This window comes from Drosophila mojavensis, unplaced genomic scaffold (genome assembly GCF_018153725.1).
Source record: "Drosophila mojavensis isolate 15081-1352.22 unplaced genomic scaffold, ASM1815372v1 contig_19, whole genome shotgun sequence".
Lineage (NCBI taxonomy): Eukaryota > Metazoa > Arthropoda > Insecta > Diptera > Drosophilidae > Drosophila > Drosophila mojavensis.
The window spans coordinates 4,684,215-4,711,493 of record NW_025318726.1 but is presented as its reverse complement, the minus strand read 5'-3'; the positions used below and the strand labels follow the sequence as shown (position 1 = coordinate 4,711,493).

Genomic DNA, 27,279 nt, shown 5'->3' with positions numbered 1-27,279 from the left:
CTTAGAGCTACATATATGCACTGCAGACGTAATTTCATTATTTATTCAAAAGATCATCGACATGACAAGCCAAAGCACAACTCCTCCTGCACATGAGAGCTCTGCCAAGTCGTTTCGCCAGCTACCAGAGATACAGAAACATGTGTTCATATATATATAAATATATATATATTTAAATATATTCCTAAAAATATGTACGTATTCTTTGTTGTTGATCCGAATTTCATCAGCATTTTGTGCTCATCATATAAACAAGACGAATTAGGAAACTTGTAAACAAAAATAGATTTGATTAAATTGAGGTGCCTTTGAACTGGATTTGCAAATATTGGTAAAAATAATTGAATCATAGGATTCCACGATCTGAGGCAACAGGAATCACAATAAATTCAGAAAAAAAAAAAGAAAAGCAATTTGCATAAAAGCGAAAAGTTTAGACACAATGTAAGTCATTTCGATACAAAGGTGGGAATCTTGAATGCATAATTGCTTTAGGCTGTAATTAATGTAAAGTTGAGCAATAGCAGAAAGCAGTTTCATTTGTTGGTTGAACAGTCAAAGAGCTGTGATAGTAAGATATATAATTTAAGTATTATCCGCAAAGAAATACGATGGCAGAGTGTTTTAATTAAAGGCAAAAGCACTGGCAAATTGCGACCACAAATTAAGCAACCAATTGAAGCGGGTGTGGAAAGAGCTTAATGAAAGAACGAGCGGAAAGAGCTCGCAAGTTCAAACCGCACGCAAGCCCAGGCAAGCAAATAAACGAGGTATTTATTTATGTGGTTTCTAAAGACGTCAACCACATACCTGCCAGAGCAAGAGCAAACTGACTGCCTGCCCCTCCACCCGCCTGCCCGCTAGCACGCCTGCACGCCTTCCTGCCTGCCTGTCTGCCCCGCAAGACTCGGCGTAGTTGAGAGCAGCTTACATAATTGACTGTCGGGATAATTTACTTCCGTGCACTTGCGTGTTTATTAAATTTCTGGGGTTGTCTACGGGCATCGATTCAGAAAACGAATACCCAGCCTTCCAGTGGATGGGGGCTGGGGTACGATGGAGCGACAATAGCATTGGCAATACGATAAACGGATCATGCGTTGATATTTCGTAACCACGTCTAGTTACACATATTGCTCATTAGTTGCCCCAGTTTGAGCTTGTCACTGACTTAATGAAATGGAAAGGTACAATGGCACAAAATGACAAAATGGCGATGTCTTACCTACTTTACATAGATACACATGTGTTTCATTGTGACTGAAATATATGATTAGAATATACTTACATACCATATACTATATCTTTATTTGATGTACTTATATATATACATAATTGTGACTGAGGTATGTATTTAGAATATACGTAGTATATGTATGTACAATATACACATACATATTCATTATATATTGTATATGTATCTGTATGTAGACTCTAAATATTTTACTAGAATATATATATATATATATATATATTTATATATCATTATTCAGGATCCCCACACCATTTAGTTCGATTTAAAAAATAAAAGAAATTGAATGAGAATAGATTCCTGTTGGGTTCATTTGTTCGCTTTGTGCTGAGTGGAGGCCATTGTTCGGCTTAAATTGCTCCAATTCGTACCTGGCGAACGAAGCAGGAGCCTGGCGAGGCGCTTTCGAGTCAAAGGCGCTGCAAGTCACGTCTGCAGCCAACCCATTTACTTAGCTAAACGATGGGGGTTGTACCTGCCGCCATCGTTCTGCCCACTACTCCCCGCGCCGTCCCGCCCCATCCTAATGGCATCGGCAGGACACCAGCTTGCGCAAGGCTCGCTGAGCAACCACCCCGAACTAGAGTTTCGCACAAGTTGAGACGTGGCCGCTGCTTGACGGGAGGAGATTCGCAGTGGATAGGTGTACCCAATTGATGAAAATCTTTCAGCCGGGCTACATATGAAAACACGTTTCTGGGCTTATCGCCGGGATATGGAAATTTCGCCATTTATTTGATCAACTTTTGCCTTTTTTCATATCGAGACGGCATTTGCCCAAAAATAAATGGCAAAAGGTACAACAGCTTTGGCCCAACTATTTCATATGCCGCACACACGCATTGCCACCGCTTCGAGGATTGTAATTTAGCAAAAATCATGTTGGCAAATAAAAATGGGAAACATCTTAAGCAAGTTGTGCGCCTTAAGGGATGTAGTCCGCCCGCCTCTGCTCTCGTATCTCGTGCTAGTTGCACCTGTGCCACAGTTTAAATCGAAAGTTCGTTTGCTGCCATTTATGACTACCTCCATTTCAGATATCTACTATATACATATATTCGCATGTGGCATAGACTCACCCGTAGCAGCTGTCGTCGCACATGTTCGCTCCTCAGGGGGGCCGCGCACGAATATCCAACTGAAATTCCATGGAGTTATAGTTAATTAAAATATTTATGCAAGCTTATTGGACTTTTTTTTTTTTTAGTTTTATATTATTTCAATCGAAATGTCCGTCAATAAATTCCTAGAATAATATTATATTCATATAATCCGATAAAGAATCCTTAATTTAGAGAGTACAAGTTGATTAGTTTTTCTGTTGTTTACAGTTTAAAATTTTAGTAATTTTGGGCAACTATTTTTGTGGTAGAGAATGGAAATTTGCAGATTCAAAATGAAATATTGAGATAATGCTAGCAATTTCTACTGATACAGACAAGAGTCTTGCAGATATACTCCGACATAAGTGAAAGAGACATTAAAGAATACATAATAGTTTATATCACACAATTCCGAAGATTAAAAGTTCCCCAATAAGGGAGATAAATACGGAATTCGGAAAATTGTGTTCAAGGTCAATGAGACGAAAAGTCCAAAAATAACAATAAAAGGAAATAATATTGACAAAATTAAATGTTCCGATTAAAGTCATTAAATACAATTGAATCTGGTAAGTATCTTCTATCTATTATATTATTTATATATATTTTATTTATTTATATATTTTTTATATTTTATTTTGTACGCATCTAAAGTGACGGACTTGAGCTTAAATTTCAGCTGCATGTGAATACATAATACACAACATTGCGGGACACAGAAATTTACGAGAACGGATCTTTCACATCATTACCTTACGCATGAGCATCTCATTGAATTGTGAGTGTGAAATATATTTTCATAACAGGCTGTTACACAAGGGACTCAAATTGTTGTTTCCATGTGTATATAGGAGAAGAGGAATAGTTATTCCTGCCATTCGCATTCGCTGACAGAAATGCTGTACACACTCACTATGGAACTGAGACTCTCCCTAAAGAAAAAGTGGGAGATGGAATGCGAATGGAATAAGAAACTTTGAGCTATGCATCAGTATATAGAGATCATTTGAAATAGGAGGAACGATGAACACCTACCTACAACATACAACAAAAGACATACATAGAATAGAATGTGTAAATGGATAACTTCGTATTCGTATATACCCTCTGCAAGGGTATGCATAGCCTCAGAATCATCATTGAATTTAAATGTTTGTATATTTGACGCACATGGGCGGACCCAAGCAGATTTATGCAACAACACGCTCCTCATTATTATTTCACGCTTATCATTTTATTTCAATGTTTCGGAAGCAGGCGCCGTCTTGTGTGCGAAAGCAAGCAAAAAATACATGGAATGCAATAAATTTATAGTTGGTTCTGTGGATGGGTTAGAGGCCGGAGAGATACAAGGAAAAGTTTTTACTTGGATGTGGAGCAACATGAACAGCATCCGGGCTGGGCAGCGCAGGGCAGGGCAGAGTGCGTCCTCGCTGATGCATTCATATCCCATTGGGCCCAGTTTTGCGCACATGTACTCATGTCCCTGTACTCGCCCTGATGTGCGCTCCATTACTCCACGGTTATTTGATTACGTCTCCGCGACGCAGCGCGCTGCGATGGCCACACTTATCACACCCCCGCCAAACGAAACTCTCAACATGCTTGCGTTACTTTTATAGGACTTGTGGTGTACCCTCCTCTCCGACTCTCGGCCTCTCTCTCTCGCTCCCTCCAGCTCTCCAGCCGTTCACCCGTTCCCGACTTACTCTGCCATCTCAGTAGCCCTTGCCGTCGCCCCTGTCGAGTGGCCGCTTGTTTGTCTATTTGCTTGTTTACCACTCGCTGACATAGCCAGCCCACCCGTAAATTCGGTGTTCGCCCATTGACCAGCCCGGGCTTGCCACAGCATTCGTCTATATGCCACCCACTCCACTTCAGTGGCGTTCAACGACGTCATCATTTTTTTTTTTTTTTTCACGGACGCGCCTGCATATTTTAGACAGGCTTTTCAGTTGTGTTGTGTTGTTGGCACTAGTCTGCTTATTAGTCAACTACAGAGTATCCCCAATGGAATTTGCTCGTGTGCATAAATTCTCGCCAAGTCCATCTACAAGCAGCACTTATCCCATATTACTCCAGCAATTGCAAAAATGAGTCGAATGGCGAAGGCCAAAGTCCGTGCAGATCTCCTTCTACTGCTCCTGCCTCATCTCTCTATATTCATTGCTTTGCTTCACGTCTCTATCTGGCTTCCAAATTGGTTACATTTTCATAATGAGACGGAGCCATTTTCGTATCGAACTCGAGACCGATGGGAACATCATAAAAGCTCTTCAAACGGCATCGCCCCAAGCCGCCAAACTTTTTCTCATTAATATTTTCCGTTTTCAGAAGATTAGCAGCCAAAGAAAAAGTTTCCGAATCGCTGCCTTCCTCGGCGTTGATTTGTTGAATTCACTCTTGTTCAGACATATTTATGAACGTTGCTATCGAAATGGGGGTCACGACTGCGGATAGTATTTGGAATTCCGACGAGTGATGGGCCGAAGAAGTATTGGGAGATGCCAATAAGCTACGAGATTCAATTACTGCGCCGTTCTTTCTCTTCCCACGATAATTAATCTTATACATGTATATATATTCTTACAGCTGATCTGGCCAGGATCAGAGAGAAAAGTATCGATACGTACAAATGCTACTCATTATTCTTCGCCTCTACCTAAGGTAGTTTTTTTCGGCACCCGCTGTGGAAGTAGAACTTCGCTGTCGTGCTCAGCTGGGAAAGGGTTCTGTGTGTCTGCGACGCTCCAAATACAATTACCCAAAAGAGGAAAACCGAGAATTTTTCTACAAAAAATGAAGCATGTCTAATGTTCCAGGAACCACGACACCAACACCGACACCGACATTGACATCGGCGTCGGCGTCGTCGTCGGCTTCGCTGCCTCTTTTATTCTCCTGATAGAAAAGTGAAAGTCTCAACCGCGCGATGCCGCTGTTTATGACAACCATAAAAACTGCAATTTTCTAGCTGCAGTTTTCCCGTTTTCTGTTGCTCGTCTCAATTGGTTTTCAGTGAACGAACGGGTTCAAACTGTGACCTGCGTTCCGCCTGCTTCTGCTGCTGTCTGTCCGCTGCTCTAACTGCGGCTCCGAATATGGACCATGCACCCATGGGCCACATGCTGTCGGACAGCGCAAATATTTGCCATCGACAGCTGCTGCTGTCTCCCAGTGTTTCAGCGAGACGCTTTGTTATGACAATTGACTGCAGTCTATCTGCGAAATGAGTTTTATTGCCCAATCGCCTAAGAGCTCTTGAGCCATGCATCTTATTTAGTTATTTCGCTCCGTGACTAGCTAGAAGTCTTACATTGCGCCGCCCTCGGCTGGATCAACGAACCCAAGAAGACGATGCTGATGCTGATGGCGTTGCCGATGCCGATGCCATTGCAGGAAATATCCAATATTTTCACAATAAGATCGCTAAATATTAAAAACGCAAAATGAGAATACTTAATACCAAACGGCTCACTGCTGGACGCTGATGGCCCCTGCAATACTTAAATGCATAAATTGCAACTTTTGCAAATCCGATTAAATGGCCGGCCGAGAAGAAACGGGTTTTCTGTTTGAAATTAAAATATGTATTCAACTCGTATAGCCACACCCGTCGCCTGCACACAGATCCGCACATCCGCATATATACTGAGGCCTGTAACTTAAGACCCTTAAGTATATATTTTATTGGAAGTGTGTGGCCGTAAGAAGCATCTCTGAGTAATGACTTTATTTTATGTATAGGATGTGTATGTAGTCGAATCGATAGTCATGGCATGCATAAACCATATATTTATTCTCTTCTTGTTGGGTAAGTATATAAATATAAATTATGTATTTATTAAGCAAATAATAATGTACCCTCCCCTCGGTAGATCTATGTATGCTTCAAGCCTACAACATAACTTTTGTTCATTGTTTTATTCAAAATTCATCAAAGCACCTTATTGAAAATGCTCTGTATTAGTGTGGTATTAGCGTGGTAAATGAAGTCAGAAGTATAATAAACAAATAATAATTAAATTAAATAATTGATAAACGTGATTATTTCCATACCTTAGGCAGTATATCTATAATATAATATCATCATATATACAAGTTTAAATCTATTCCGTAACATATTCTTTTTATTTCCTCAACAATGTTTAATTGACAGTGCAACTAGGCAGAAAAGCGAATAGGATGTAGAAATAAAGAATAAATTTAATTAAAACTATGAAAATCAATCAAGTTGAGCAGAAATTCGTTTATAGTTTCATATTTATTGAGTAGGACTGCAATCGTTTCGCAAAAGGGTTCGTTTCGTCACACAGCGTTATTCAACTTGCATTGCGCATGGTCGAGCTTTAAAAGATTGTGCTACACACATACACACACACAAACACGCATTTTGGTGGTTGTGTGTGTAACTGTTAAGGTTAAAGTGTAGTTGAACGAAATGTCCACCATATTGTAGCGAAATACTGATGAATCTGCATGGAAAATGAACGAAACTCGCACTGTGTGCATGTGCATATATATGTGTGTGCTCATGTGCATGTGTATGTGCATGTACGTGCTGACACGTTGGCTACCGATACATGAATAAATCCATATGCTGCCCCGTTATGGCATTATGGCAGGCTGCCGCCGTTCGCATGCACATATACATAGGCTAGCGGGCGAGGGAGCGAGACGACGATAGTAATGGCCGATGCAGCGCTGTTGCTGCCTCACTTGCTTTAATGCACTGCTCACTCCACTTCGGATAAGCAGCAGCAACGGCAGCAGCAGCAGCAGCAGCAGTTGCTTAGCACTTGGGCCATTAGGATGCTCGTTAATTTTGTGGTTATTTGATAGAGCGGCTGGATCCAGCTCGGATCAGTGGCTTTAAATTTTAATAATTTTTAGAAATCAATGGGTCACATATAATTATTTTTAATAATGCACTGAGGTAGATCAAGTTAAGCTATTGCTTCAAAAACAAATGTTATTGCATTTTTCGTCACTCGCTTACAAAAATTCGGATTGATTGATTGATATGAATGATATTTTAGAATAGTAAAGGGATATATGTATGGAAAACAAAGACTGATTCTGATCAGGTACATTAAATAAATACGAAGCAGTCATCTTTAACTTGAGATTGTATTTAGTGAGTCTGTGCTCCTTAGCAGATTTTCTATTCGTTTCCCTCCTCTGCCCTTTTCGATTCGGCGCGTGCTTTGTTTACAGTACATTTCGGAAATGTGGTCCCGGCCCAAACTTAGAATCAACTGCGTGGGAGTTCTGTCAGGGGAGGGGGGTCGGATGGGGTAAGACTGGTAACTGGTAGATGTGAAGTTGAGGTCGAAGCGAATGGGCCTGGCTAGGAGTCTTTCGGTATTCAGCATTATTATTTATTTTTTGCTCTGTCCCAAGTGAATTCCTTGGAACGTGATTTTCGGCGTTGTTGCTTTTGTTGTCGCTGCACGCAAAAATTATGATGCGAAACGAAAATGCGAGCAAGTCAAGTACGAGCTAAGAATGACTGAGAAGTTCAAGTGTATATAAATACATATATATATATATAGTATATATAGTGAATTGCAAGGTGTAGAGGCATACATACGTACATAACCGAGTGTACGTGTCTCATACTTGAACAATAGGATTGATATAGCTGGGAAGGGGGCGGGCAGGGCTCGGCCAAAATGGAAACAACAACAGAAATTGGCAACCGAAACAACGGACAACAATATCAACAACAATGGAGCATGCCCATGATGATAATGGAATGGTAATGATAGTTTTGCTTTCGTTGCTCTTGTTGTTGCTTCCGCTGGCAATGAACGAAATGGAAACCCAGCGAAAGACGAAAATAAAATCGAAATAGAAATGGAAAAATAACAAGAGCAGCAGCAGCAGCAGCAGAAGCAGCAGCAGTTGAGCATAGTACACCGACTCTGGGCCTACCCTGCAGAAGAGAAGGTTTCCTTTGCGCTGCCAGAACCTTCAGTTGGGGAATAATTATTGGCCAGCATTTGATTAATTCTTGTGCACCGTTATTATTATCATTTTGGCTAGATAAATATTTCTATACCAATCAACTACATAACTATAACTATCAATATATTTATTTACAGGGTATACAAACTGGACCAGCAGACGAAATGGAAGCTAGCGTAAATCGCTTTTCGACATTTCACAAATACACACACACATATATACACATGGCACACACACTCAGACACAATCCCAATTCACTTAACAAACATACATATCTGTGTGTGTGTTTTGTGTGTGTATCTGCTGCGGGTCGCATCAAATATATTTTAAGTTTTCCTCTTCTTGTTGGCTCCTTCTGCCTTTTGCTTTTTCTCTTTTCATTCTTCAAAATGTTTAATTTTATCATAGCAAACAAGTAAAAGGAGAACCAAAGAAAAAATATACAAAAAAATAAAAAAAACAGAGGAAAAATCATCAGAGAAATTCAAAAGCTTTTAAGTAAATGAAATATTTTTGGCATTTGTTCTTTTCGGTTGAAAAATACAAGAATAGATTCGAGGAAAATGCAGCAGAATGCAGAGCAAAATTGAATCTTAATTTTCTTCTGTAGGTTCCTATCAAACGCATCGAATTGAAGGCAATGAGCAATGAGTAAGTGAGTACGGCGGAATTCCGATTAGTGACAACGGCGACCGCACATACTAAATGGCTGCAGCTCATGTTGACAGCTCGAATGAAATATGGCTGCAGCGGAAATGCTAAATGGAAATCCATTCTCGATTACCATTTTGTCTGTGTGTGTGTGTGTATGTGAGTGTGTGTGGCACCGGATAATATCAATCAGCGGACATTCTTCATTTTTGTTTACTCACTTCACCTGACGCGACCTGCACGTCTTTTGGCGTGGCCAACGGCTGCGCCTCCAATCAGCTCGCTCCTTCAGCTCTGTTTATTTATATTCGACTCGGCTGCACAGTCCAAGTTGTAGTGAAGTCAGAGTTGCTCAAGAGCCCAGCACTCACTGCCACACACTCCAGACCCAAATACGTTCACAAACAAACATTTCATCCGACTTTGCCTCGGCAATTAGTGGAGCCCATGTCGCCAATCGATTGCGATTGCGATTGCGACTGCACTTCGAATCGAGCCCAAGTGCAGCCTGCAAATTGCAATTCGTCTCGTTTCCAGGCAGAAACTAACTTGCGTAGGCTGATTGATTCGCATTGCCTCGAGATAGCAAAGGCCCGATAGAGATAAGTTTACTCTGACAATGTTTTATTAAGATTTGTTTCGTATGCACTCATCGATTGTCCATCAAATATTTTGATAGCCCTTCAATCACTTTGCACCCACTGTGCTTTGACGGACATAACTCACAAGTCGTTCCAGCATTTGACATTGTGCTTCATAGCAATAAAATTATTCAAGAACGCAGCCATATTGAAGAGGGGCATATTTGCTTGCTTGCCCGCTCACCTGCACACACCTGCAACGCGGAGACCGCAGGCCGCGACGCCGCGTCTCTTTGCCATAAAAAATAAAAAATTACGAAATTGTCAGCAGTTTTATGGCTCGCCGCTGTTCTCCACATCGAGCAGAGGAACTGTGATTGAGATTTCTTGCGTGTCGTACATTAGGCAGCACCTGTTCGCAGGCCTGCTCCATGCATCTATCAAAAACCAAAAACAAAATGAAGCTACTGGAATTGGAAATGTAATTGGGAGTGGGTGTGGCAGTGGGAGTGAACTTGAATAATTTGAATGGGCTGTCAAAATGATCATAAAGCAATTAAATGCACCTCGCACTTGCGACTGCCTCTCATCCCTAGACAAGAGTTGAATCGACAACCTGAGTATTAATGTACATAAGTCCCGTTTCACTGCCCCATGCCCCAACCCCCACCCCCACCTCTTTGCTTGTACCAATCAAAATGCATTGCCATTGGGCAACCGCTCTCCGCTCTCCCCGCTCCTCTTCGGTTTTTGTCTTCTCCACTGACACTAATTGGCTGCTTTATAGCCCAGTTAAATCGTAAAACTGAAATTTTATGCATTGTCACTGAAACGATTATGACGTCCGTTCGCAACAGTCGGAGAACGAGGAACAGTTCGAAGCCCGCCCTGCTCAAGGGGGAAGTGGATCCATTGGGCTTACGGTAGCTTAACGCTGCTCAGATTTATGTCTTTGCCCACAATATTATTTGTGTTGCTTGTCAATTTACAATTTGATTTCGGCTTTAAGTTCTCTCGTTCTCTTTATTGATCGCATTTCGCACACACTTCAGATGTTTATCCTTGGCAGGTAAGCGAAATATGCTTCAATCTTATTTCTATACAGTTATGCTAATAGATATATTTCAATTTCTGAAAATACTTTGCAATTAAATTATTAATTATTCAGAGCATTGTATCTGGCTGAAATTGTTATTCGTTGACTCATTGATAGAAATAAATATATATATATATATAATAGACGCATCGACTTGGCTATTCAAATTGAATTTGGCGAGGCCGTGACGAAACGTTCATTTCGCTCGCCTTATCATGAATTATGAATGTTCCATTATGACGTTTCTGCTCTGCTCGCCCCCTATCGATTACATGGTATTGTGTGAAATCGATTATCGATATACAACAAGGTCAAGAGCAGAATGTTTCAGATAATTATAATTTTTGTTGCATGTTTTTTGATTTTCCAATTTACGATTGGGTATTAGTCGAGACTCAAACCATCAAGCAGATTGAATCTAGTTAGCATTTGCTGATGCGATGATGGAATGATGGAATGGAGAATGGACTTGTATTGTTCGCTGCTGATGAATTCTCCTTGCTGACGCTATCCTTACTGCAATTGCAGCAATCATTCTTATCAGAATTCACAGTGGCCAGCAGTCAGCAGTCAGAAGGGGCGGATGTGGAGTATTGTTATTAGGATACACAGCCAATCACCCACACAGCAGCGAGTTGCATTCCTAAATTGCATCGACAGCCAAGATTGTTGCCAAATGGGGAAGAGCGCATTATATTTTCCTGCGCAACAAAATCCCTCTAAAGGATGCGTTAGACGGAGAAGAAGACGGAGAAGGGGACGGAGGCGAAAAGTTGTGAAAGCGAACCGAACCGAAAAGAATGCAATGAATGCGGGCAAATCGTAAAAAAAGGAAATTGCATCTACCCAAAGCGCAGAAACTTGCGCAGGACTTTGAAATTCTCATAAATTCTAACAAGATTTCAAGCTGCGCCGCGCCATCCCATCGGAATAGGAGCTGCATTGGCTAACTATTCCACGCGGGGGTGGGTTTGTGCAGTGGCAGGCCAAACAACGGCGTCCAGTAGGCAAATAGCGCCAGCACTCTCAAAAGAGCGCGGAGCAAAGAGTGCCAGCACGGACCAAAACAATGCGACGTTCAAGAGAGCCACACAAGCTTGAACAGGTGCAGCACGTGAAGAGAACTCGTTTAAGAGAGCGACAGAGCAGATGAAGAGCGCAGCACTAATACTAATGCACGCAACCGGTCTTAAGAGCGGATTGCTACAAAGAGCGCACACGCACACAAGCGCATCTGAGAGAGAGCAAAGAGCGCGCACACTAACACAAGCGCACGGATAGCTGGGGCTGTATTGGTGAGCGAGCGCTAGCTCTGTTTCATATCAAGAATATTCAACAATTAAATTTGAAAAATCATACAAATTTATTATGCATTTGCTTTATACCAATCCATACGAAAAACTAAAAATTATTTAATTCTTGTTTGCGTATTCAAAAGGAATAAATCCAATTGGCTATAGTGAATCCTATTGGCATTTATCCAGCCAACCTTGCACTTAGCAAAGACAACATCAAAATGGTTCATGTATTCGATAGCAACCCCCTGAGCAGGACGCAATACAGATGTCTCCTTCGCTCTCATGTGCATGCCCATCACTCGGATCATTTCAACCCCAGCAAATGGCAGCGCAGCATTCGTGTGCGGCCAAACTGTTCCATTTCGTTCCTTTACTTACCTCGAAAACGTCGCTGCCGTCGTCTCTGTTTCCGTCTCCATTCCGTCCTATGTCAGACGAGGTCGCGGTCCGGGCACAACGCAGGCGCACTTGCTTAGCGCTAGCCGCGAGTGTCGCAGCTGCGGCAACGCGGCCTGGCAGAGCCTCAAAAGCGCCGCACAAGCAAAAACAACATTTTTCTGGTACCGATATTTCAGTCACGTTACAGAACTTCACAATAGCCGCCGCCGCAGGTGAGTGCCGGTGGCTCGCCAGCATGCCAGCATGGCCGCTCCATGGCGGTTCCCTCTCACATCCAAGATGGCTGCCACTGCCTCTGCCTCTGCCGTTGCCGTTGCCGTTGCTATGACAACGCGTTCTCTTCATTCCATTTGATTGCGTCGGCGCTTCATGGCCGTCTGCTCTCACATTCAAAGCAGGTTCTTGGCTCGTCGCCATTGGTTTTATCCGACGGCATTTTGTAGTCTTCAGCTGGAACATGAATTAATATGGAAAAATATCAGAACAAGTATAACAATTTAATACTTTATTCAAACAGAATAATGAAATTGGCAGTTGACAACATTTGAAAACAAACAAAAATAATTGAATTAATTTAATATCTTGTTCAAAACAGAACAATGCCTAATATGAAGAAGAAGCAAATTGATGAGTTCAGTGTCTCATGAATAATACACAAAACTCCAATTGATTTTAAGACTTTTTAAATATTATTAAAAAAATTTATTAAACTATATACATATATATAAACTAGCGTAAATATCATTGACTTGAAGACGTTTTAAATATTATTTAAAAAACATATCAAACCTCAATCTTTTTTAAATAAATCATTTATTTATTTCTTAATATTTTTGATCCTTACTTATTATATATTCATCAACATACATATTGACTTTGTTGTTTTCGAAATATTATTTACAAAATATATTAATTTTAATATTTATTTATTATAAGTGTTTCGTAAATTTAGTTATCTGTATGATCCCCACAACATAAACTATAAAAAAATATATATAAACCACATAAATATTGACTTTAAGCATTTTTAAATATTATTTTAAAATAATATTCATATTCAACTATTTACATTTAATTATTTTTTACTATTAGACACACAGCCAATAAATCTCACTTTCATTCACAAAGTGACTTATTTGGTTTGGTCTACACAAAGTTTTCCAAAATGTTTAATATCAAATGAATACTGAGATTTTATCATATTTCGTGTCCAATGCTGAAGTACCAATCTTTTAAAGAATATCTTCTGAAATAATCTTTGAAAGAATATCGAGCATATGAAATGTACTCCAGTGTCTTGTTGATGAAGATGCGCTTTGATTGGTGTTAGCAAACTAATGCAATAAAGACTTGGAGTCGGATTTCCATTTGCCGCGCGAATACAAAAGGCAGAGGCAGGTTCAATGCCTGAAACCTATTTAAGCAACGCCTTGTTGACATTTTCCAATAAAAATAAATAAAATAACGTTTGCTCTGGAAACACCTACTGAAGGGAGCTGCCTGAATAAATGCCGACGCTTTAGCTGGCTGCGAAGGCTGCGTTGCCTGTCGCCTGGGAGCATTAGAGACAAGTCTCGGTCGAGGGCGCGGGCAGGGGTAGGGCGGGTGCTTGTGTGTGTGCGTTACGCATTTTAATACAATTTAATGTCCCATCGAGCTCCATCATCACCGTCCGCTGCCGACTCGCAGGAGCAGCAACAATTGAACTAGATAACATCGCCGCTGCCCAAAAATTCACAAGATTTGCAGGAAGGCAAACAATGGCAATGCTTAGACCGAGGCTAGGGCTAAGGTTAAGCCTAAAGCTAAGGCTACGGCTAAAACTGAAACACTATTTCCGGCGTACGGGCAGTGCCGTATTTTTATTGGAAATCGTTTATCTCAGCTTCAAACGCCTGGCCCAGTGCGAAAACGTGCCCACAGCCAAGAAGCTCATGCACTGTGGAGAATTGCGGATATTTTTGTAGTAATCCTAGCCAGCTAAATAAAGTTGAATTAGATAGAGATAGTAGTAGTATAACTAAATATTTACGAAAAAAAAACCTGAACTATATACATAATATTTATTATATCTGTTTTCCATATTTGATTATCTTTAATGAACTAAAACTATATACAAACTGTTTACACAATCAATATATCAGTTTATATTTCCTTTCCTTTTTAACTTAAATAGTCAAATTATCAAGTTTCATTTATTATTATGAATTATGTGAATAGACAAATTTATAAAATAATCAAATTATCTTTATTTATTTATTACATTATAAACTCCAACTGTTAAATGTATATAAAATTTTTGAAAATGGCAACATATTCTATAAGTAATTTGTAATATATTATAAATAAAATGCATATATTGGAAATATATTTGTAGTACATATAATCTAAAAAAATACATTCTCCCATGTGCCTCAACCTGACTCATCCACTGTGTGAAGGCTCTGTTGGGCCCCAGCCCCAGCCTCGACCTCATCCGTAGCCTCAGTTGGCTGTGTTTGCTATTTAACTGACAAACGACGGAATTAGTTGTACGTTTCGTTGGCGTTTCAGTTGCCTGGGCATTAATCTGAGCCCAACCTCGCATATCAATGTGACAGGCGCCCCCGCCCCTCACGGGGCATTAGGAGGCGATGCCTGAGGCGATACGGCTTAGAGCTTTTTAGGGATTTTCTGCTTCATTGCTATGTATTATCGGTGGCCCGCATTGCTCGATGGTAGATGGTAGATGGTAGATGGGGTTAGCTCGTGTTGAATTGCACTAATTTAGTTGGGCTCAAATGCCGCTGCTCCAGCGCTGCGACGCCCTGTGCCATGTTTTATGATGATGAGTTCGAAGTTCAAGCATGTTCAGCATAAATATATGCGTAGATTATCTGAGCAGGGCCCGGGCGAGGACAATCCATTTAGAGCAGCGAGCAGCTCGGATTGCATTGTAAACTAGCGAATAGAAACGCATTTTTATTTTTTTGTTTTCGTAGACTTGTAGATGGCAACAGTAATTATGCTTCATATTTCTTCTCAAGGTTTCATAATCTTTTCTGGCTGTGCAGCCCCTAATAGAAAAAACACACAAAAAAAAAAAAAAAAAAAAAAAAAAGGGATAATGTCGATGTGTTTCACGGAAAAACGAGAGCAGTTTGATAAAAATGTAGTGCAGGCGAATGACCTTCGAGCGATTGTAGGATTCAAATTAAATATTTCATGCGCATATAACATAACTGGAGCGACCTCTAAATACTGAAAGGATTCATCGGCTCCGACAATAAAACTATAAAAGACCAGAACAAATGGTCTTTGTGCCGCTGCGGCTGCTTCTTTCTCTCTGCCTCTCCCTCTCCCTCTCCCTCTTCCTAGCACTCGCACTCGCCTTGTCTCTATCTGTCCCTCTCTCGCCCCCGAGGCCATTCCCGCTGCGTATTTAGTCCGCCGACTTTCAGACTTTCTGTTTCCAGTCGACACCAACAAAACCCATTAGCCGGCCGCATGTGTTCGTGCCTTTTTTATGCCATCGCCTCAGTTTCTGTCTTTGGCTCTACGCATTATCGCAGCAGTTGTTGTTGTTGTTGTTGTTTTGAAAGAGGTGACAGCCTATTTGCTTGTTTATCTTTTGAACGGTATCTGCAAATGTATCTATATTTGTGACTTGACATCGCTGAATTATGTATACATCGCCTTTGGCCGCTCTGGCTCTGGCTCTGGAATGGAGCGCCTCAAGACTGCCCCAAGACTCCCACTTAAGCCCTTCTAATGTAGCAAACAGAAATTCGTTAAGCTAGCCGTATCCATTGGCTCTGGCACAAGCAGCATTCTCGCCACGCCCATTACATGCTCCAAGGATGGTTAGAAATTTTATGCTCAGCTTGCCAGCGCCAACGCCAACGCCAACGCCCTGACCCCATCGCCATTCAGCTGAATAGCGATGACAACTTGCCATGCAACGTGGCCCCAGATCCGAGACAAAGGCGTGAATTCCTTTTCGGCTCCTTCTAAGTTTTCTTACTGTTGATTTTATACATGCACTACACTAAACGAAATTCTTCAAAATAATTTTGATTTCAATATTATTCCAGATATATTTTCATATGTAACGTATAAGAAAAACAAAATTATATCAACATCGATTGAGTAAGAAATAGTTTTAGATTTTAATATTTTTTCCACAAAAATCTCCCCGTTTTCGCTCAGTGCAATTGTAATTTGAGCCAAAAAGCAAAATGTGAAAACTGAAAAAAAGAAGAAAAATGTGCGAGGAAAAAATAAAAGCTTCTGCTGCTGCTGCTGCTCGTCAACATAAAACTTGCAAAATAAGTTTCGCATGTTTCAACAAACTCAGGTACGAGGATTTTTGGCACTGGGATACGTCGTGAGTGGGGAGGGAGGGAGCCGCTTGAATATGCAGCAAGTATTCGTCTTCTTCTGCTCTGCTCTCAGCTCTCTGTTTTATATGCTGAAATCGGGGCCCGCCCACCTGAACGACAGCCACGCCAGCCAGAACGAGGGACTGGCTGGCAGTCAGCATTGTAGCTCGTAAGCCGCGTGGAGGGTGAAGCACGAAATGTACCCCAATTTAATCAAGAATTCTATTCTGCAAATGACTGGCATGACTGACGAATGCGAGGCACGGCGGCGTGAAGCATGTAAAGGAAGGGGGCAGTAGAGCGCAGCACACAGACTGTACGCCAAGAATTTTTATTTCGCGTGTCAAAAAAATTGCATGCCAAAACTCAAAGGCTTGAAGGGCGGGAGTCTGAGAACTGAGAACTGCGAAGTTAGAGCTGAGAACTGAGAACTGAGAGCTGAAGGCAGCATTTTTGCAATAGCATTCTGGATACATCCCCAAATACAATTTGCTACTATGAACTTGGAGAGACTTGTGTGAGAATGAAGTTGTTCAATTATGGTCGAAATTCGCATGTCACAATAGACCGAAAAATATTTTATAAATTTTATATGGCATTTCAATTCATTAATATATTTTTTGTTGATAAAACTCGCATTTTCGCAGTATTACGAACATGGCAAAGAAAAGAAAAAGAAAAACATATTATTTTGCTTTTTCAGATTCTTCTGGCTGAAGCATTCTTCGGGTATAACGACGTCGGATTCCACTGTAGTTTCCAAAGGCCAACGAGCCAATGGGATCGTCTATTCCCTTTGGAATACGTATGATGTACGTATGAGTGCTCTGCCGGAGACTTTTATTTTCGAAACTCGTTTTTTCTCATTCTGAATTAGATCAGGAAGAAACACACATATATGTTATTACACAGTTTTGCTTTATTTATAAAAACAAAATACCCTGTTAAAGCTTTCCCATGTGTAGAGGGTATACAAATTCATTGTCTGCAAGCATTTTAGGCTTTGTCGGTGCTCAACTGGAGAGAAAAGTCGAATCTCGATTTTTCCCATTATAGAAACGCATAAATTGATATTCGACTATTTATGCAGTCCCCGGGTGAACAAAGAAACTGTACAAATATTTGAAATGCCATTTGAAGTGGGGGAACGAGAGAAACTGAATAGCGCCGCGATACTTGAGCAAGGGGAAACTGGAGCTAAGTGGAGAGTGGAGTGTGGAGGGGAGTGTGGAGTGGAGCGTTCGACTGGCGCAGCAGCCGGACGGAGCAAAATGGCTGGCGTTGTTATTGAAATAAATTATTGTAAATAAATACGAAAAGCGAATTTATGAAGTCGTTGGTTATGATGGCATGTTATGTTGCTTGTGCCCCGCTCGACCAAGCCGGCATCAGCATTTGCTTGGGCTGTGCCATTATTTGTGTTTGGGTACGTCCAGAAACGAGCGCCGTTAAAACAAACAGCTTATTATGCCAATGACATTTGCGATGGCACAGCCATCAGTGCACGTAGGCTTGTCTGTAGGCCTAGAGCATGGAGCTGGATGTGGATGTGGATGTGGATGTGGACGTGGACGTGGACGTGGATGTGAGTGAGGGGCGCCAGCGATAACTGGGAGAAGTTGGCGACTGGCCTCGCCGGTCGACGAGTCGTCGCGACGTCTGGCAAGTGAAGTCGAAGGTTGCCGCAGCTGAGGAGCGGGCCTCGAAGACTTTTGAATTTGTTTATTTGTTATTTGTTTGTTATTTGTGTATTTGTTATTTGTTGTGTGTTGTTTGTTGTTTGTCATGTGCCGGACTCCCTGTCTTCTGCGTGATGGCGTTTGCCAGTTTGTTTGTCTTTGGCTTCGTTTCCTCATTGCGCTTGTAAACATTCCGCTGCCAATTGAATTCGTTTCAATTTATTTACTGCACACGTCGTGCCAGGGGGGATGGGGGCAGCGGAGAGGTTGTTTGCGCGATGCGCGGCCAATAACAGCATCGAGGTATATTTTACGACAGTCGCATCTACAGCCGGGCCGTAGCTCTGCCAGCAGAGCCCATTGAGGGTTCAATTGGAAAACGAAATCGTTTTCTCGGCATTTCCAATTGAAATTTTCGACTTTTTTACGTTTTCTATCTTCCATTTGAATTTATGAAACAAATGCAGCACGTGCTGCAGGATAGACAAGGGAAAGGTAGAATTCTATAAGCCTTAATTATGAGCTGACGCTGGACTCTTTGGCTGATTCAGCTGATTCTTGCGGCGCAGTTGGCTGAAATAGTTTGGACGGTTTCTGCTTTTGTGGCGCTGGCGTTTGTTTTATTTTATTGCAAATTCAAATAGTTTTGAACTTTCTGCGGGCTTAACGCGCGCTGGCATTCAGCTCAAAGGATTCTCGGTGTTCAGCACAAAACTAGAAACTCTCATAAGAAAGTTTACGATACGAGTGCCCTGGCAATGGCACGCACTTGAAGATACACCGGGACAAACGAATGAATACCTCCGCCCACTTCCTTCGGCAGCATGCGATAAAAGAAAGCAATTAAAAAGGCCTTAAGTGCGAACAGCTCCCAACAGGCAGACATCCAGCTCACGGCCCAGAGACAGTTTAAACAGCAATTAGAAAGTTCGCTCGGTCCCTTGGCCGAGGCTTAAAGTGGAGTTGGTTGCTCCACTCGTCGCATGCCATGGCTTCAGTTCTTTTACAATTTATTTGCTTTAGACAAATAACATGCCTGAGAAACTCGCATTAGAATCACCCATATCATATTTCCCCCGGCACCTAAGCCCAATTTCTTGCAGTGCAGCTTCCTGCGGTCGCCTCCTTTGGTTTTCGCTTGTATATTTCGCTATGGTTTCTTGGCACCCGGAATGGGTTTGCCCAATAACGCGAAACGAAGCGAAATTTCGTTTGGCTCCAGCAGCGCGGACAGCGATCTTTACTTTTTACGACAGCCAGCTTCCTCGTCCTCCTCGTCCTCGTCCTCGTCGCAGCTTCAAAAAACTTGAAATGCAACCAGCGCGAAATTGCAGCAGCAGCAGGAGCCGAGCTGAGCTAAGCTGGCTGAGCAGGAGCAGGGGCTAGGCAGAAGGCAAAAGGCAAAAGGCAAAAGGCAAAAGGCGCCAGTTGGCTAAGCGCATATAAAAAAGTTTTAGATAAATTAAGGTGGAGCCTGCACGAAATCATTTTCAGCTGCATTAAGCGCTATTCAGAAAAAAGTAAGCAAGAACTGTGCTCGATTTATATAAAATTCGAGAAACGTAGTACAAGTTTATTTTCGAATATTCAACTTTGTTTTTACTGTCTTCTGTAAAATAAAAATGTAAGCAAGCCGAAATCTGTTGAATTTGTTATAAACAAGAGCAAATGGAATGCAGAGATACGCTGAGGACTCACGGAGAGGAGAGGAGCCTAAGAACGTGGTCGTGGTGTGACTCGCTGACTTATTACATCTGCGCTGCTCCTCCTCCCTCCACTCTCATTCGCATTCCCAGCTCTGTCAACCACCAAATGCCAACTGGCAAATGAAGTCGTAAAAAGATTGGCCAAAAGTTTTTGTGTGCTGCGCACAGAAGTACACACATATAAAAATAGCGAAGTTGGGATTAGTTTCATCAAGGATAAGCCAAGTGCTGGACACGCTGCTGGCTGATGCGCATATAAACGAGGCGAGCAATGCAGGACTAGCTGCCTTCGGATCTGGCTTCGCTGGCCATTTCGCAATTTGAGCCAACAAACTTTTTATGCAGTTGCCTCTGCCTGGCTCTACTCCAGCTAAATAACATTATATGTCCACATATACAACACATATATGTATATGTATATGTATATATATATTTGCCTTGATATAGACAGGGTAAACTTTTTGAATTCATTTTACATGTTACACGTATCACAAGCAATCATACACATACATACGCACATAACATTTATATGCACGTGTGCATGTGCTGTGTGTGTATGTGTGTGTTTATTTTCGAGCATTCAGCAACGTACGAAGATGTAGAGTATGTTACCTTTATGGTCGCTCCATCTCGAGGAAAATACATCTAAGCACGTATGCAGGATCTGCATAATTTATGCTTTCAGGTGGGCAGAACAAGCTCACAGCATCCCCGCAGCATCCCCACAGCACGGCGCACACATTGGCCTTTTCGCTGCCAAGGATTACCCTAGAAAATTAGGTTTCCATTTTCATGGACCCGGACGCAGTAGCTCGTATAAAAACGGCACGACCTGGCCGCCATCTTCATAACTGAGCGACTGAGGGGTACAGACAGCGCAGCGAGTGCTTGAGGCGTGGGCGACAGCAGAGGGATGAGAGGGAGAGAGAGGGAGCCGGAGCGGGAGAGCTGCATGCTCAAACGAATTTATATATTTGTGTGCTCGTTTTATGACTAATATCTCGGAATATCTCTGGGCATGGCAAATGTCAGTGACGCTCGACAGCCGCACTATCAATCCCCCCCTTCCCCCGCAGATTCCCACTCACAGTCCCCGCAGCAGCGCACCGCGCACAGTCGCATATTTTGCAGCGCTGTGAAAAATAAAACACAAATATAAACCCGGGCAAAAACAAGTATAAAAATTTGTTTTTCCAACATTTGCCAACGACCAGAAAGACATGATGCCCTTGTTGTTGTTGTTGTTGTTGTTGTAGCTGTTGTTGTTGTCAAATTGGCATTGACGTCCCCTGTGCCGCTGCCGTTGACACGAGATGGAGCTTTGGACATAGATGTCTCGGGCAACAGGAGCTCCAAGCAATAGCAGTTCCGAAGTATTAGAGTCTCCCCTCCCTTATGAGGCATGTAATTTATGTTGTTTGTGTCTCTCGCCTGCTGTTTGGCTTGCCCCACGCGCTCCCTTCATCCCCGAACAGTTGGATTCTAATATTAAGATCATTAATATTCACTTAAACAATAAGAACTGTGATATTCTCCTAGTTGAGCTATATATTTATAGCTTGGCTCAAATCTTATTTTTGCTCGTGGCTCTACGACTACGACTTCTCTATGTTGCTTAATTAATTTTTTGACAAACTGTTTCTGTGGAACTGAAAATATATAAAATGATCCCCCGTCAAATTCACAAAGAGATGGTCTTTAATATATTGCCTATTTCTTGATCTTTGCCTTCATCTGAAATCCCAATAAATTGAATCCCGACTAACCGATGAGGATATATCATAATAAAAATTAAAATTATATTCACATGCAAATGTATAATAAATATATTTTCGCAGCCGAAGGCCAGAGCTTAAGTTCCAGCTTAGTCTTAATGGGATATTCATTACAGCCTCTAATTAATTAATTAATATTATTTCGCAATACTCAATAAATCGAATCAAAATAAATCTGTATTCCAACAATTTTGGAACGAACAGCATTTCCATATTTTTATCGCATCTAAGGGGCGTATATATGTATATATAAATATATGTATAGTTTTTTGTAACTTGATATTTGGGATGAACAATTACTCAGACATCATTTTCGGAGACATATCGCCATAAAAATGTAGATGAGTTTAGGTTTTACAATTTATTGTCTCCCTATAGGAAATAATATAAGTATATGCATTACATACATACTTACGCGTATAAGTGAAACTATTGAAGCTGTAGTATTGCCACGCCCCTGTTGATATATATATATATATATATATGATGTATACATAATTACGGTCGGAGCAATATAATAAATGAAGTCCGTAGATTTTAGTGATACTAAAGGAAAAACTAAAATTTTAAGTATGCTTAAGATTTAATCAACTAATAGATATTTTGCTATACAAATCTTTCCAAATAACAATACTTATAGTCTTTAATATTCTGCAGGAAGCTGTGCAATAAGCCATGCCCCAAACACTATACATATTCAAGTATGCTTACAATTTCATTTCCTCAAAAGTTTACTTCACTTTTTAGCCTTAGCTCAAGTAACATATCGTACTCAAATCGGTATAGGACTTCTGTTATAGCACAGAGGCGAGCAGCCGAAGATCCAAGAGTGCATTTAAAATAGATTTCGATTGAGCATAAGCAAAGAATGAGTAAACACAGAATACAAATGTATGTGTGTATATAATAGATAGGTGTATATAATTTCTGTGCCTCTGCCAGAGTAGAAACAAACAAATGAGGCAGAAGTTCATAGCTGGATGCCATGTGCCTCAGAGAATCTTTCTCAAGTGTGATACAAAGTTTTCAGAACTTAAATTGAAATTTTCCATCTTCGCGGCAAGCCAGACGAATAGCAGAAGGAGAAAGAGAGAGGCAGATGGGGACTGAGTGAGAAAGAGAGATTCGTCATTAAAGCTTCTGCTTACTTCTTATGCATGTCGCATGGGCAATAACAATAACATATATCCAGCAGTGCAAGTGCTTATTCCTTCGATTCGCTTATTCATTTTGTTTTACGTCTGGCCATTTGCCAGTTCCATCAGTCGCTGGGAGCAGTGGGAAGTTATTGCAAAAAATATAAATATTCCCAGAGAAATGCACGAGAAATCGAGGGACAAAACTCAAAATTTATGCTGAGACTAAGTATATATCTCGATTCATATTGCTGCATGTGTGGGAAACATGTTTTATCTAGGCTGGGCGCTTTCGTGCTTTATGCATCCATAACTTCCAGTTGGGCTCTGCTTTCCGTAAATAAAATGCGCGAGACACGTTTCCGCTCGACATTCGGCATTCGGCATTCGACATTCGATGTGCGGCGTCGTCTGCCACTGCCAATTGCAAATAACTGAAAATCCGCACATATTGAAACTTCGCGCTGTGCCTTGAATATGAAATTGATTTCTCCGCAACGCCCACAACATTATAGACAACACTCGGAGATGTTCCAAAATGGAGCGCGCCCCTTGGGAGCTGTAAAGATTCCTTTGTTTCACGCAAAACGGCACCGGAAGCAACGTCCGCGTTTTACTATAAAATTGAATCCATTCAGAAGACGGCGAATCTCTTTTTGTCGCATTTATTTAAATAAATAAATAATATCATATATTTAAATTAACTAATTTTATATATTTTTAAAGGCAAGAGGTTGAGTTTGCTCCTCAGTATCGTTGGGAACTACCTAACTGCACTACCTTAGCATCTAATGGGCTCAATGCTTAATAAACAAAAGAAACACAAATAAATTATCAACTTGCATTCACATGAATTTATTAATAAATAAAATATATCTTATATATATTCGATTATCTGATTAACTAACTAAGAAATATCTTATATCTTATATATTTCGTGTGATTCCTGGCCACGGGTTGCTTGCAGTTGGAATGAATAAGCTCTGGGACTGACATGGAACCATTTGGGAGCAAGTGCTTTCATAATAGAGCGCTTAAGGCCAATCGCTTTGACGATTGCATTAAGCCTCCATTAAGAGCGTCGACTGGGCAGACGAGCCGGTTGAGCCGCAGTCGGGCATTCGAATTAAAATTAAATCATTATTGAAATTTGTGTAGTATCGCTCGATTCCGTCCGTTGACTGGCTCATTAAAATGGATGGCAATAGCATTAAGGCGACAGCATGGAAGCTACGTCCGTCCGTCCGTCCGCCTCTCAGTCCGTCCGTCCGTCTGTCAGTCTGACTGAGTGTGCATTTGCATTTGGCAAATTGTAAAATTTTAATTCGCATATCATGCGCGATAATCAGCGGCGTACATTATAAAACCATAAAAATCGCAAAACGCGGCCATAAACGCAGCAACTCAGGCAGCTGAGTTCAGCAATGGCCGGAACGGGCGACGGGACGGACAATTGTCGCATGCAGTGCCAATAAATATCCGTTTATATGGTAATTGTGTATATGCATATACATTCCCATATGCGCTCCTGTATGTGTGTGGCTGTGTGTGTGACAGTGACTGTGGCTGTGTGTGTGTGTGTGTGCGAGCTGTGCGGTCGATTAGTTAGCTTAGCTTGTGGGCAGAGGAGGCAGTCGACCGCCCTCTGAGTGAAATTTGCATTCGCATTTGCCTGTGCGCAGATTTCTGCACAGCTGCGAATTGGAAATGGCAGAGAGTGGATATTCAATGAGATCTTAAATAATCATTTAAATACATTCACAGCAAATCGAGTCCCTTTCACTGCACGGACTCCAAAACAAAATGGCGGCGTCTAAAAGGGGCTTAATTTTCATGTCCATTAACCAAGCAAAATGAATATGGGCATGCGACGAGCGAAAGGATAAGCAACTCCATGGAAGGAGCTGAGTGCCGCCGAGAATTTGAAATTGGAGATGGAGCACAAAATTCGAGCACAAATTCAAATAAAGTTTAACGAAGCCAATCTGTCGAGGGGACCCAGATTGATGCTGGCGGCCATGGGAATGAAAACGAGGCCATGGAGCAGGAGCAGGAGCAGGAGCAGGAGCGGGGGCCGGGGCAGGGGCCGGGACAGGAATTGGGATCAGGAGCGTGCAATAGGCGGCCGGCTATGAGCCATGAAAGTTATCAAAGCGTGTTATTACGAGCAACGATGCGAAACGCCGAGCACCGAGCTGAGCTGAATCGGTTTTTGGTCTTTGTTTTTGGAAGCATTCTCGGTTTTGGTATTCTGGTGCGCTGCGCCGCACGCAGGGCAAGTAATCAAATGAAACGCATCAAATACGTGAAAGGGATAAAACGTAACAAAATGGCTGGCGATTTTAAAAACACAAACTCGAGTGTTCGCAGTCGGCCCAGCGATTGCGATTCGCCTCCTCCGATTTCGTTGACTCAGCTCCTTTCGGCGGAGCGCCAGGCTTCCAATCACAATAGCCGAGCCCAGCTAGTTGATCAGGTTATTTATATTTGTGGCGGCAAATGGCAATTCAATAAATTTAAAATCAATGACGACTGCAACAGTGGAGCACCAAGCAAACTTGCTACACAAAATATGAAAAGTGCAGAGCTCACCTAAATAAGTTTGTTTATATAATATATAATATTTTATAATATATAATATCTATTTACTACTATTTAAATTTGATATTAGTTTACATATTCACTAAAGCTTATGAGGATACATCCCTATATCTGTATATGAAAATAAAAATTCTATTATAATTATTGTATTTTTTATTGCACATTAAATGAGATATTTATACCCTGAACCCATTGAAAATGGGAAATCAGGGTATAATGGTTTTGTTAAAAGTATGTAACAGGCAGAAGGAGGCGTGGCAGACCCCACAAAGTATATATATTCTTGATCAGGACGACGAGCTAAGTCGATTTGGCCCTGTCCGTCTGTCTGTCCGTCCGTCCGTCCGTCCGTCCGTCCGTCCGTATGTATGAACGCGTCGATTTCAGAAGATATAAGAGCTAGAGACTTGAATTTTTTTTCCTAGGTCCGTGTATATCACGCGCATATCAAGTTTTTCTTTATATATCGATAACTACTCCCGATATTTTATTATCGATCAAAAACCTTATCGAAAGCAAGTTATTTAATTATATCTCCTACACCTTTAGAGCTAGAGCTTGCAAATTTTAAATGTAGACTTATATGTATTTTATTTAATTTCGATTTTTGTTGTAATTTACCCCCCACCCCTATATCCACCCCCTCACCCTCACCTTTGTAAAAGGCGTATTTCAAGTACTAGAGACATGTGCTTTGGAATGTACATACATTTTCACCATATAATTACGCCCTAAAACTTTCATTAAGATTGTACGTATAGAAATTAAATTATTCAACAAATAAATTCTTATAATGTTACCTACACTACAGCGCTGCCCAAGCGCAGTTAGCAGAGCGCATTCTAATACGTGTGTGTGTATGTATGTGTGTCGAAAAGAAGTGCAGACTGATTAGAATATCAGATTAGAGGGTTCAGGGTATCTCCTAGTCGAGCAGTCTCGACTAGAGTCTTCTTACTTGTTTTCAATTAATATCATAACCATATTTACTTTTAAGCCGAATCGTAATAGTAAATTTCACCAACAAAATGTAAACTGGTATTTGTTTAAGTAAAGATTTTTACTGTAGTACAGTATCATAATAATCTGTTTGTGAAGAATGTTTTTCATTCAATTTCGCCCACAGTATTCGAACAATGTTGAACTGAACTTCAACTCCGACTTGAATTCGGGATATTTATAGTTATGTGGATTTCACTTAAAATGCACGCCCATTAATGGGGCAGAACAGAAGTCAGCATCGTGCAGGATTAACCCTTATCCGTATCCGCATCAGGTTCGTCGACGGCCAACCACATTTTGCCCAAAGGGCCAAAGGGCCAAAGGGCGGGCCCGTAAGGCGGTCTACGGGCTTCTTGCACTTCGAATTTGCTTGCGTGCGAAATTCGAGCACCTGACGTGAGTGTGGGGCTTGGCTTGGGTTTCAATTTATAGCGCGGAGACGCACGTGAAATCCAGAGAGCGATTTTTACGGATTTTTAAAAAATAAAATTTACGGATTAAGTTATTGTGCGACGCATGCATTGAGGATTTTCCGCCGGGCTAGACCGGGCAGGCGACCAGTTCAGGCCAGGGAGGAGGCGGGAGCGTTCTCTCAGGTCGATTACGTTTTACAACGCAAGCATAAAAGTTGATTGAAAATGCTTATTAGATGCAAGATTAGATGCGATA

General features: G+C 41.3%; 1 protein-coding gene across 5 annotated transcripts in view; it reads right to left on the bottom strand.

The window, feature by feature from the left end:
- Positions 1-2,309: 2,309 nt before the first annotated feature.
- Positions 2,310-27,279, bottom strand: part of LOC26527286 — a 39,463-nt gene continuing 14,493 nt past the window's right edge. For 4 of the 5 annotated variants that reach the window (XM_044007690.1, XM_044007688.1, XM_044007691.1 and 1 more), the window contains exons 3-4: positions 12,330-12,800; positions 2,310-2,390 (exon numbers count right to left, since the gene is read on the bottom strand). In XM_044007690.1, coding sequence (XP_043863625.1) covers positions 2,364-2,390; positions 12,330-12,767 — 465 coding nt within the window. In that variant the 5' untranslated portion in view covers positions 12,768-12,800 and the 3' untranslated portion in view covers positions 2,310-2,363. Of the gene's footprint in view, positions 2,391-12,329; positions 13,030-27,279 lie in introns of those variants that run through there. The other variant, XM_032733756.2, reaches the window with a different exon arrangement.